Here is a 12,016-nt window from a genome sequence, read left to right on the forward strand (position 1 = left end):
ATGTGCTGAACCTGGTTGATAAGCACCATGATCAATTTTGGCTGTTGTGAATTAAATCTTTCAGTGGAAATATGTATTTTCAGTTGTGCCTTAGCCATTGAAATGCACTTGTAAGTTTTCATTTCTCTGCTATGAACTTTTCTTTAAATATTCAGTGTAAAGATAATGAAAAAGATCAAATGTAGCTTTTTATTTGGCATTTTCTTGCAAAAAATAAGTATAAAGAGGCAAGCATCAAATCACAAGAACTGTACTTAATTTACACACGTTTGCAAGATCAGACCATTCTAAACCAATCTGTGCAGGTCCAAACATTCCTGTCCAACGGTAGCTGTTTCATATAGTCAACAAAAACACCACTCAAAGCGGTTGGGGTGGGAGGAAGCCGGTATAACTGTCCCCTCAAGAAATTTTCTGAGCCAACTGCACAACAAACTTTTTACTGTTGGTGGTGGCCAACAGTGAACCTTTTTCACATGATGGCCAGTCATCCACATACTGGCATCAAAAAGCGTTTCCTGTGTTGGGATCTGTCTTTGGGCAACATGAATGTAATTCAAACAGTGTTATTGAGACCAGACCTCTTCCTTCCATAAGCATCAGAACACTACAACACAACTAAACCAGACTGAACATAAAAAGGCACACAGTTGAGAGCAGTGTCTTTACTGGAGTCATACTACCAAAAGTCCACTATCTGCAGTCCTATGGCCGGATGTAAGCAGGCTGAACAAAATGGGTCATTTCAACTAAACACAATGACCACTAAAATATTACCTTGAAGGCAATATTTGGATCACAACATACAGTATTTGTACCAATTGAACTCTCCCCTTTGTGTACAATATCAAGAATCATAATACCTTTAACATATCATTCTGTAAATGATGCACGTCAGGCAGTCTTTGCGCTAGCAACAGCTTCTTCCATGCACATAACTTACAGTAAGCATCCAAAATATATCACACACAAAATGAGCTTCAGGTCTCCTTGGCCCTCACCCAAATACAAAGAAATAAACAGCAAATCATAAAAAAAGGAAACATTTCAGTGTATCTTACATCAAAGTGAGACAAATTTCCACAGGCACTGCAGATAACACAATAGGCCATTTCAAAAAAGACAATCGAAAGCCACACCTACAAACGGTTCTTATGCTACGATTATTTACAAACAGTACAAGAGCTTGACAGTAATTCACGAGAATTACTCTGAAATTCTGAGTTTTGCTGAGAAAATGTTGACGTGGCGTTTCTCCACGAACATATTGGTGGTCATTTATGGCCAGATTACATCCATTAAATAATGTAGAATTGCCAAATCAAGGACCATGGATGAATAGCTAAAGTAAGTGACACCATAAACAGATAATACCATACCAAGTCTGAATTTGAAAGGTCTGTGTCAAAATATCTTAAATAATGAAATATATATATAATATATACAGTTTATAAAGTTTATAACGCACAGTTAATGAACGTCATCATCGTACACTTGAAACCGGCAAACGAGAGAGTAAAAAGGCTTTGGGGAAACAGTGTAAAATTACAATGGGTAAAATGGAGCAATCAAAACATCCTCCAAACACCTTAAAATCAGTCGTGTGTGTTCCTGTGTGGTTTTGGCCAGATATGGTGAATACTGCTGAACACAAATGTGGGGAAAGTGATTGATTGGTTGACTCCGAATTAGAGTCCTAACTAATTTTTCCCAAGGCTTCCAGTAGTCTAGCCTTGGCTTGTGGGTGGATTTGGTGGGGTGGCGAAGAGCTTCGGCTGGCTAAGTCAGAGCTCAGCCCTCTGCATATATCACTTCCTCAGGTCCATGTACTTTACTCCAGGGGAAAGCACACAGGGAAAGAGAACGGGAGAAAAAACACCAACAAATATCAATACAGCGGGCAATGCAAGATTCAAGAAAGACAGACAGTAAGCTACTTCTGTTTAGCGTATAGCTTTCATATTTATAGTTACCTGGTCGTTGGGGCCATTCTTGTCACCGTTAACGCCCTTCAGAAGAACAGCCTCCTCGGTCTTGGTGTCAGTCTTCATCTCTACCACAATGCCATCTTTGTTAGGGTTCTGCTTAGTGCTGTGAATAGAGAGCACAAACTCAGTTTCCTCTCAATACTCCACTCCAGTGAGGACAGTATCACATTCTTGGAGGCAGAAAGACTCAATTATGGATGAACATATGGAATACATTTACATAACACTTTTTCAAGTGTTCAGAGTGCTTTACATTGTAATTTACCCTCATCCACTACCTATGTGTAGCACCCACCTTAAAGAACTAGACACAAAACCTGGCCCTAGACCAGTTGTTGAAGTAGAAAACTCACATTTCCTGCTTGCCAGAGCGGCCACAGGGGATCTTGCCCTTCTTGTGGAGGAAGTAGAGCACACTGCCCAGGACGGCCAGCAGGAGGACACAGATGATGACGACCACGATGATCACACCATTTCCTTCAGCTATACACACAGACAGACAGGGAGAGGGGAGGGAAAACTCAGGTTAATGCTTATACCTGATCATAGAGAATCATCCGGACATGATATGTGTAAACATTTCCTGGTTACCTGTGCTGCCTATACATGTGTGACCAGTGACCCATAACCCCATGTGAGAGTGCCCCTAGCATACAAAACAAGTGAAAACATCCCTTGACAGACAACATAAGGTCAAAATTACTCAGATTTGTCTACATCAGCAGTGGTCAAAGCAGTTGTGACAACTTTTTACATCAGCAATTGTCACAAAGTGTTTGCAGTAAATAACCCGGCCAAGACCCCAAAGAGCTAGTAGAAGCAAAATCAGAAGCATAGTGGCCAGGAAAAAAAAACTAGAAGGAAGAAACACAGAGAGGAACCCAGCTCAGATGGGAAGCCCATCCTCTTCTAGTAGGACAAAACATAGGAAGATGTGGAGGATAACCACTAGCCAGGACAGTCCACTCAGTAACATATAACATTTTTTCCAGGGAGTCCTGGGATCCAGGTTGTAGAACAGTGTTAGAATATGATGATATTGTTCATGATTTATGGGTCAAGTCATAAGAAGCAAATGGGAAACAGATCAAGGGCTCTATTCAATCCACATCGCGGAACTTCAGCTTTACAGGGTGATTGAAATTTAAAGACAATGTTCCTGCTTTAGCAGTGACTGCATTCACGGTAAATGCTGCATATGTCAGCACAATCGGAAATGATGTTTAAATTTTTATGCAGAATCAAAAATATTAGTTAAATGTTGATATTTGGTTGGGTTGTCAACAAAACAATTCAATATAACTTTTGTATTACAGTAAATAGCATAAAGTTAAGGCTATCTTACAAACAAATGTAACGTTCAACCTTAAAATGTGTAACACATCCATGGCCACATTTTTAAGTGACTATAACTATACATTTCTTATTAAGTAATCAGTAAAGTGGGCATGTTCGAGAGAGCAGACATCGCAGGGCTGTAGAGATCGTCACAATTACTGTAATAACCTGCACAGAATCTTGAACTTGCACCATGTACATTTAATATAATCTCAACGATATCACAATCTGTTGTATAAATAAACAAATTATCTGACATTGTATTCCCATTTGAACTTTCCTGTGCTTTTAAAATGGTTAAAAGCGCAGTGATAGACATTTGGGTGACAATTAAACCAAAAATGAGACCTTGTTTTTCCATTGGAATTTGATTGTGCTTTTAGATAGTTGAACATTGGAAATACAACAAAATTGTGGCTATATTTTTGAGTGGGTGAATATAGGTTGTTGTAATCTCATAATGTCTCAACCCAATAATCTATGTTGAAATGCACCCAGTGAGCAGCTTCAACTCTAATGCTTGTGAGTGAGTGCTCCAGACACTGGGCTGAGAGCGATGTGAAACAGCCCTGGCCTGCCCCTCTGACAGAGCCATCAACACTTCAGTGCAATCCCCCCAGGAGGAAATTAGTTAGTGCTCCTCCCTACCAGAACAACTAACTCCTCTCTTTAAACATGGAGTAAGCCCTTGTTAAAAGGAACAATATGGGTTTATGAGAACTTCTATTGCAGCAGCTCAATAAAAGCAGTGAGACAGCGCATTAACTTCCCCAAAATGTAACTCAATATATGTGCTTTTGGCACTCAACCACTTCAAAACATTTCTCGAAATGCTAGACAAACTGTAAAAAACATTAGGAAAATATGAGGATGTCCAACGCCTAAGTGTTGTCTTGTTCTTTTTTCCCTATTTTTCTGTCAATGTACCCACAGGCGATGAGCAGAGCCAATTCTCCCGCCTTTTCCTGCAAACACTATGCCCATATGAAAATCATGAATTATTTAGTTGCCTTGTTGGCTAATCCTTCATGGTCTGGATTGGTGTGGATTCAGAAAAAAATCAAATAAAAGTTGAGAAAAAGCAAAGAAACAATCTAAAAGCGCTTCTCAACTGGATCAGAGTGATTCAAAGGTCAAGAAGAAGAGAAACAGTGCTGGAGCGTTATCCATAGTGGCATGGGTACGAATCCCACCCCACAAGTTCATGCTGTTTCCTCTGTACTCCGTCTAACTTCCAACTGTCTAGGGTTAGGGTTATCCTCCTTGCGTGATCAAACACGCTCCTGTTCTAATCAGCAATAATACAATAATAGCAAGATCTCTGTCTTACCAGGTGAGTAGGGTGCAGTTGAAGTGACCATGGGAACTGTGGACAAGCAAAACAACACTTAAAATGTAAGAGGTTCCCATCATCAAATATATTTCCACATAATATACCCATATACAGTATTCCATACATTCTAAATACAAAACATTAGGAACACCTGCTCTCTCCATGACATCAGGTGAATCCAGGGGAAAGCTATGATCCTTCATTGATGTCACTTGTTAAATCCACTTCAATCAGTGTAGATGAAGAGGAGGAGACATGTTAAATAATGGGTTTTAAGCCTTGAGACAACTGAGACATGGATTGTGTATGTGTGCCATTCAGAGGGTGAATGGGCAAGACAAAATATATAAATGCCTTTGAATGGGGTATGGTAGTAGGTGCCAGGTACACCGGTTTGAGTGTGTCAAGAACTGCACCGCTGCTGGATTTTTCACACTCAACAGTTTCCTGTGTGTATCAAGAACAGTCCACCACCCAAAGGATATCCAGCCAATTTGACACAACTGTAGGAAGCAATGGAGTCAACATGGGCCAGCAACCCTGTAGAATGCTTTCGACACCTTGTAGAGTCCATGAGGCTGTTCTGAGGGCAAAGGGGGTGTAACTCAATATTAGGTGTTCCTTATGTTTTGTACACTCAGTGTGTATGCCTATATATTCCTATGTAGTGTACAGTATATGGCAGGGTGGCTTACTGGCACTGATGCTGAAAGACTTTGCCTCTGTGCCCATCTCGTTGGTGGCGTTGCAGAAGGCTGTGATGTCAGAGGTCACTTTGATGGACACCAGGCTGATTGTGCTGTGCTCCGTGGCGCTGGTCAGCACCTCGCGCCAGCTCTGTCAACACACAAACCAATGTCATGTCACCAGTCACACCAATATGCATTGGAACAGACACACCAAGAAAATGAGATGTTAATGTTTTAAAATCATACATTCATGCCATGTACAGTTGAAGTCAGAAGTTTAAATAAACTTTAGTCAAATACATTTAAATTCAGTTTTTCACAATTCCTGACATTTAATCCTAGTAAAAGTGCCCTGTCTTAGGTCAGTTAGGATCACCACTATATTTTAAGAACGTGAAATGTCAGAATAATAATAGGGAGAATTATTTATTTCAGCTTTTATTTATTTCATTACATTCCCAGTGGGTCAGAAGTTTACATCCACTCAATTATTATTTGGTAGCATTGCCTTTAAATTGTTTAACTTGGGTCAAACGTTACGGGAAGCCTTCCACAAGCTTCACACAAACAGTTATATTTTTGTTTCATCAGACCAGAGGACCTTTCTCCAAAAAGTATGATCTTTGTCCCCATGTGCAGTTGCAAACCATAGTCTGGATTTTTTATGGCGGTTTTGGAGCAGTGGCTCCTTCCTTGCTGAGCGGCCTTTCAGGTTATGTTGATATAGGACTCGTTTTACTGTGGATATAGATACTTTTGTACCTGTTTCCTCCAGCATCTTTACAAGGTCCTTTGCTGTTGTTCTGGGATTGAGTTGCACTTTTCGCACCGAAGTACGTTCATCTCTAGGAGACAGAACGCGTCTCCTTCCTGAGTGGTATGACGGCAGCGTGGTCCCATGGTGTTTATACTTGCATACTATCGTTTGTACAGATGAACGTGGTACCTTCAGGCGTTTGGAAATTGCTCCCAAGGATGAACCAGACTTGTGGAGGTCTACAATTTTTTTCCGGATGTCTTGGCTGATTTTCCCATGATGTCAAGCAAAAAGGCACTGAGTTTGATGGTAGGCCTTGAAATCCATCCACAGGTACACCTCCAATTGACTCAAATGATGTCAATGAGCCTATCAAAGCTTCTATAGCCATGACATCTGTCACGCCCTGGCCATAGTTTACTTTGTATGTTTCTATGTTTTGATTGGTCAGGGTGTGATCTGAGTGGACATTCTATGTTGGATGACTTGTTTGTCTATTTTTGTGTTTGGCCTGATATGGTTCTCAATCAGGGGCAGGTGTTAGTCATTGTCTCTGATTGGGAACCATATTTAGGTAGCCTGGGTTTCACTGTGTGTTTGTGGGTGATTGTTCCTGTCTCTGTGTTTTGCACCAGATAGGGCTGTTTTCAGTTTTCGTACGTTTGTTATTTTGTTAGTTTATCGTGTATAGTTTACGTATTAAATAAAATTAATCACAACTACGCTGCATTTTGGTTCACTCCTCCTTCCCTCAACGAAAGCCGTGACAACAATTTTCTGGAATTTTCCAAGCTGTTTGAAGGCACAGTCAACTTAGTGTATGTAAACTTCTGACCCACTGGAATTGTGATACAGTGAATTATAAGTGAAATAATCTGTCTTTAAAAAATTGTTGGAAAAATGACTTATGTAATGCACAAAGTATATGTCCTAACCAACTTGCCAAAACTATAGTTTGTTAACAAGAAATCTGTGGAGTGGTTGAAAAATTAGTTTTAATGACAACAACCTAAGTGTATGTAAACTTCAGACTTCAACTGTAAATATGCCCACATAATCTATAAATACAAAAGTACGTGGAGACCCCTTCAAATTAGTTGATTTAACTATTTCAGCCACACCTGTTGGTGACAGGGATATAAAATAGACAAATTGGCAGTATAATGGCCTTAATGAACAGCTCAGTGACTTTCAACGTGGCACCGTCATAGGATGCCACCTTTCCAACAAGTAAATTCGTCAAATTTCTGTCTTGCAAGAGCAGGTCAATTGTAACTGCTGTTATTGTGAAGTGGAAACGTCTAGGAGCAAGAACACCTCAGCCCCGAAGTAGTCAGCCACACAAGCTCACAGAACTGGACCGCACATCGTCTGTCATCGGTTGCAACACTCACCACCTAGTTCCCAATTTCCTCTGGAAACAACGTCAGCATAAGAACTGCTCGTCGGGAGCTTCATGGCCAAGCAGCGGCACACAAGTCTAAGATCACCATGCTCAATGCCAAGCTTTGGCTGGCAAACTTATTGTTATTTTATTGTTAATTTTTATTACTTTTTCCTTATTATTTCGTAAATATTTTCTTAACTCTTTCTTGAACTGCACTGTTGGTTAAGGGCTTTTAAGTAAGCATTTCACGGTAACCTGTTGTATTCGACGCAAGTGACAAAAAGTTTGATTTGAACACCATCGAACACCTTTAGGATGAATTGGAACGCCGACATTGAGCCAGGCCTAATTGCCCAACATCAGTGCACAACCTCACTAATGCTCTTGTGGCTGAATGGAAGCAAGTCCCCGCAGCAATGTTCCAACATCTAGTGGAAAGCCTTCCTAAAAGAGTGGAGGCTGTTATAGCAGCAAAGGGGAACCAACTCCATAATAATGCCCATGATTTTGAAATGAGATGTTCGATGAGCAGGTGTCCACATACTTTTGGTCATGTAGTGTACGTTAACTGCCCAGTGCTCTGCCAAGCCCTGTTTTACCTGGCTGCCAGTGACAGTCCAAGAGATGGTGGGCAGGGGGTGTGCATGTGCCTCACAGCTCAGGTTCATCCACTTCCCAGCTCCCTCCTCCATCTCCACCTCCCTGTCAGCATCCTTCATCTGGGGAGCACCTGGGGGACATATTATAGACCCTGCTAAAGACCGCTTGTTAGGTATGAAAACATCTGATCTGACAAACTCAGTGTTTCTCAATCTATTCCTGGTGGGAACCCCAGGGTGGAAGCACATTTTTGTTGTATGCCTTTACTAATCACACCTGATACAACTAATCACCAAGGAGTGATAGTGTTGGGCAAAAGCAAAGATGCGTACCCCCTGATGGGGGAATTCCTCAGAAATGATGGTTTGGTGACTAACCCTGGACGATGATGTGGACAGAACCAGAGGTGTGCAGTCCAGACAGAGAAGGAACAGTCACCTCACACACGTACTCTCCTGCTGTGTCATAGGTGGCATCCTGCAGAAACAGCATGTGGCCTGTGCCAACCTGCTGCCCATTCTTCACACAGGAAAACAAATAGACTAAGTCCACAACTGAATAACAACACATTTGACAAGCTACATTTGACAAGTGGCATGTTTATGTCAGTCTTATAATTGTGTTGCATTTAAAGCACTAAGTTGGTGCTTATTACAGGGTGCATTGTACCTTGAACCAGACAGTGAAGGTTTCCAGAGAAGACAGAGCATTGCAGGTAGCAGTCAGACTCTCTCCTTTGAACATGATCTCTGAGTCTTTGGGCACCACCAGGGCTGGGTCCAGATCTGGAGAGAGAAACATGATGTGAAAAAGAAACATGGCTAAGTGACATGCTGCTGTGTGGTCCATGCAACCTTATTCCAATCAAATGTTTTCTTGATTTGAGTTACACCACTGCAAATCAGAATATTTATCGACTGTGAAAATGTTGACATCAATTAAATGATCATAGCCCTTTCCTGCAATCAAATTACCTAGTGGACTCATGAGTGGAATGTTATTCATATTTTTCATAATTAATAAACATTTGTTTTTTTTTACCCTGAAAATCCGATGTTTCTATGTCCAACAGTTTTGTTATATTTCAGTGTTCAGTGATGTACAGTGCCAGTCAAAGGTTTGGACACACACACTCATTAAAGAGTTTATTTTATATTTGTTTTACTATTTTATACATTGTAGAATAATAGTGACGACATTAAAACTATGAAATGACACATATGGAATCATGAAGTAATCCAAAAAAAGTGTTCAACAAATCAAAGTATATTTTAGATTCTCTAAAGTAGCCACCCTTTGACTTGATGACAGCTTTGAGCACACTTGGCATTCTCTCAACCAGCTTCACATGGAATGCTTTTCCAACAGTCTTGAAGGAGTTCCCACATATGCTGAGCACTTGTTGGCTGCTTTTCCTTCACTTTGCGGTACAACTCATCCCAAACCATCTCAACTGGGTTGAGGTCGGGTGATTGTGGAGGCCAGGTCATCTGATGCAGCACTCCATCACTCTCCTTCTTGGTAAAATACCCTTACACAGGCTGGAGGTGTGTTGGGTCATTGTCCTGTTGAAAAACAAATGATAGTCCCACTAAGCCCAAACCAGATGGGATGGCGTATAGCTGTAGAATGCTGTGGTAGCCATGCTGGTTAAGTGTGCCTTGAATTCTATAAAAATCATTGACAGTGTCACCAGCAAAGCACCCCCTCACCATCACACCTCCTCCTCCATGCTTCACGGTGGGAACCACACATGCGGAGATCATCTGTTCACTTAGAACCAAAAATCTAAAATTTGGACTCATCAGACCAAAGGACAGATTTCCACCAGTCTAATGTCCATTGCTCGTCTTTCTTGGCCCAAGCAAGTCTCTTCTTCTTATTGGTGTCCTTTATTAGTGGTTTCTTTGCAGCAATTGGACCATGAAGGCCTGATGTGTCTGTTACTTGAACTCTGGGAAGCATTTATTTGGGCTACAATTTCTGAGGCTGGTAACTGTAATGAACTATTCCTCTGCAGCAGAGGTAACCCTGGGTCTTCCTTTCCTGTGGCGGTCCTCATAGAGCCAGTTTCATCAAAGCGCTTAATGAATTTTTACTTCTGCGCTTGAAGAAACTTTCAAAGTTCTTGAAATTTTCCGTATTGACTGACTTTCATTTCTTAAAGTAATGATGGACTGTTGTTTCTCTTTGCTCTGTTATTTTAAATAGGGCTATATTCTGTATACCACCCTTACCTTGTCACAACACAACTGATTGGCTCAAACGCATTAAGGAGGAAAGAAATTCCACAAATTAACTTTTAACAAGGCACACCTGTTAATTGAAATGCATTCAAGGTGACTACCTCATGAAGCTGGCTGAGAGAATGCCAAGAGTGTGCAAAGATGTCATCAAGGTAAAGGGTGGCTACTTTAAAGAATATCAAATGTATAATATATTTTGATTTGTTTAACACTTTTGGTTACTACATGATTCCATGTGTTATTTCATATTTTTGATGTCTTCACTATTATTCCACAATGCAGAAAATACTAAAAAGAAAGAAAACCGTTTGAATGAGTAGGTGTGTCTAAACTTTTGACTGGTACTGTATATAAAGTGTAATATTGGGATGCACACTCTAAATTAAATACATTTCAGCTCTATAGCTGACATGGTACAGTTGTCTTCTTTTTTGTAAGCCCCTAAGGTGTATACTTTTGTTTCAAAGTAGATTTGTTTAAGACTACCAAGGAACACTCTGTGTCACCCTGATTTAGCCCACTGCAATAAAAGGTTGATGAGTAGTTAAGTGATGCAGTGACAGTGAGTGAGTGGAAGACAACAGCAGAGCTGTCTATCTTGGTAATCAAATTATCGATGGTGTGAAACTCAGTCAAGCAGCTGACGGACATTAATACTCTTAGTATCAATCTCAGAGAAATTCAACCACTTCCAGTCCAAACCAAAAGAGCATAAATACATGTGTGTGCATGCACATGTTTCAGTGTGTGCGTGTGTTAGCTAACTCACAGTGGACAATGAGCTGCACGTCTCCCATGACCTCCTCGTAAGTGTCCAGATCCAGTGAGCGGCACTGGTAGACCCCACTGTCCCCACGCGTCACCTCCCTCAGCACCAATGTGTCATCGCTGGCCTCCAACTCTGTCTCCTGCTCCTGAGAGGGGACGACATCAGGTTTACACTGTCATATTACAGGATCTACATTTAGGCTAATACATCTTTGATTTTGGGATGAACTATCCCTTTAAGTCACACCCAAACAACAGCTGAATTAGTCTGGTTACTGTGAGCTACATAAACCCTTTAACATGTTCCTGTGACCCTCTAAATGACCAAACCATGCCTCTATCCACATCCCAGTCTTGAGACAGAGGAATCCCCCAAATGTGTTGTTGTGGTCAAATGAACACACAGGAATGAGAAATGTTGATCTCCAGTCAGTCACAGACCTTGAAAGGGTCTAAAGATTTATCCCAGAGCCACAGGGTCAGACATGATGAGCTCCTGTTCACAAGGCCTACACTTCTACTCCAAGGCCTGAGTCTGCATATAAAAAAACATTCACAGAAAGGAGGGCCCTTCTTACTTGTTGTCGGTTGAACGTGAAGGGCGGTGGGGGGTTGCCATCACCTTGGCAACGGATCTCCACAGTGTCCCCCTCTTTGACCAGGCCCTGGGGGGATTCCTTCCACAGCTCGACAACGGTTGTGGGGTCTGCGGGACAAAACCCATAAATCAACGTGGCTATGCAATGCCTGGTAGTCACTAGGCTAATCAGCTTTACAAGCCAGTCATTTACTCAGCATTGACAACAGCAGAGTTTGTGTTTTGTCATTGCTGTCATGGTATGCAAAATTGGTTCAAACAACACTAGATATATTGAGAAAATATTGTGGGCTAAAATTGAACAGTGCCAAA

General features: G+C 41.2%; 1 protein-coding gene across 2 annotated transcripts in view; it reads right to left on the bottom strand.

Moving 5' to 3' along the window:
* Positions 1-175: 175 nt before the first annotated feature.
* The window catches only part of LOC135550763 (cell surface glycoprotein MUC18-like), a 69,949-nt gene continuing 58,108 nt past the window's right edge, over positions 176-12,016 (bottom strand). Inside the window, exons 7-16 of one of the 2 annotated variants that reach the window (XM_064981866.1) lie at positions 11,685-11,812; positions 11,108-11,252; positions 8,762-8,877; positions 8,470-8,611; positions 8,092-8,222; positions 5,355-5,496; positions 4,657-4,692; positions 2,342-2,471; positions 1,974-2,091; positions 176-1,829 (exon numbers count right to left, since the gene is read on the bottom strand). In XM_064981866.1, coding sequence (XP_064837938.1) covers positions 1,809-1,829; positions 1,974-2,091; positions 2,342-2,471; positions 4,657-4,692; positions 5,355-5,496; positions 8,092-8,222; positions 8,470-8,611; positions 8,762-8,877; positions 11,108-11,252; positions 11,685-11,812 — 1,109 coding nt within the window. In that variant the 3' untranslated portion in view covers positions 176-1,808. Of the gene's footprint in view, positions 1,835-1,973; positions 2,092-2,341; positions 2,472-4,656; positions 4,693-5,354; positions 5,497-8,091; positions 8,223-8,469; positions 8,612-8,761; positions 8,878-11,107; positions 11,253-11,684; positions 11,813-12,016 lie in introns of both variants that reach the window. The other variant, XM_064981867.1, reaches the window with a different exon arrangement.

The sequence above is a fragment of the Oncorhynchus masou genome, chromosome 12 (genome assembly GCF_036934945.1).
Source record: "Oncorhynchus masou masou isolate Uvic2021 chromosome 12, UVic_Omas_1.1, whole genome shotgun sequence".
NCBI lineage: Eukaryota > Metazoa > Chordata > Actinopteri > Salmoniformes > Salmonidae > Oncorhynchus > Oncorhynchus masou.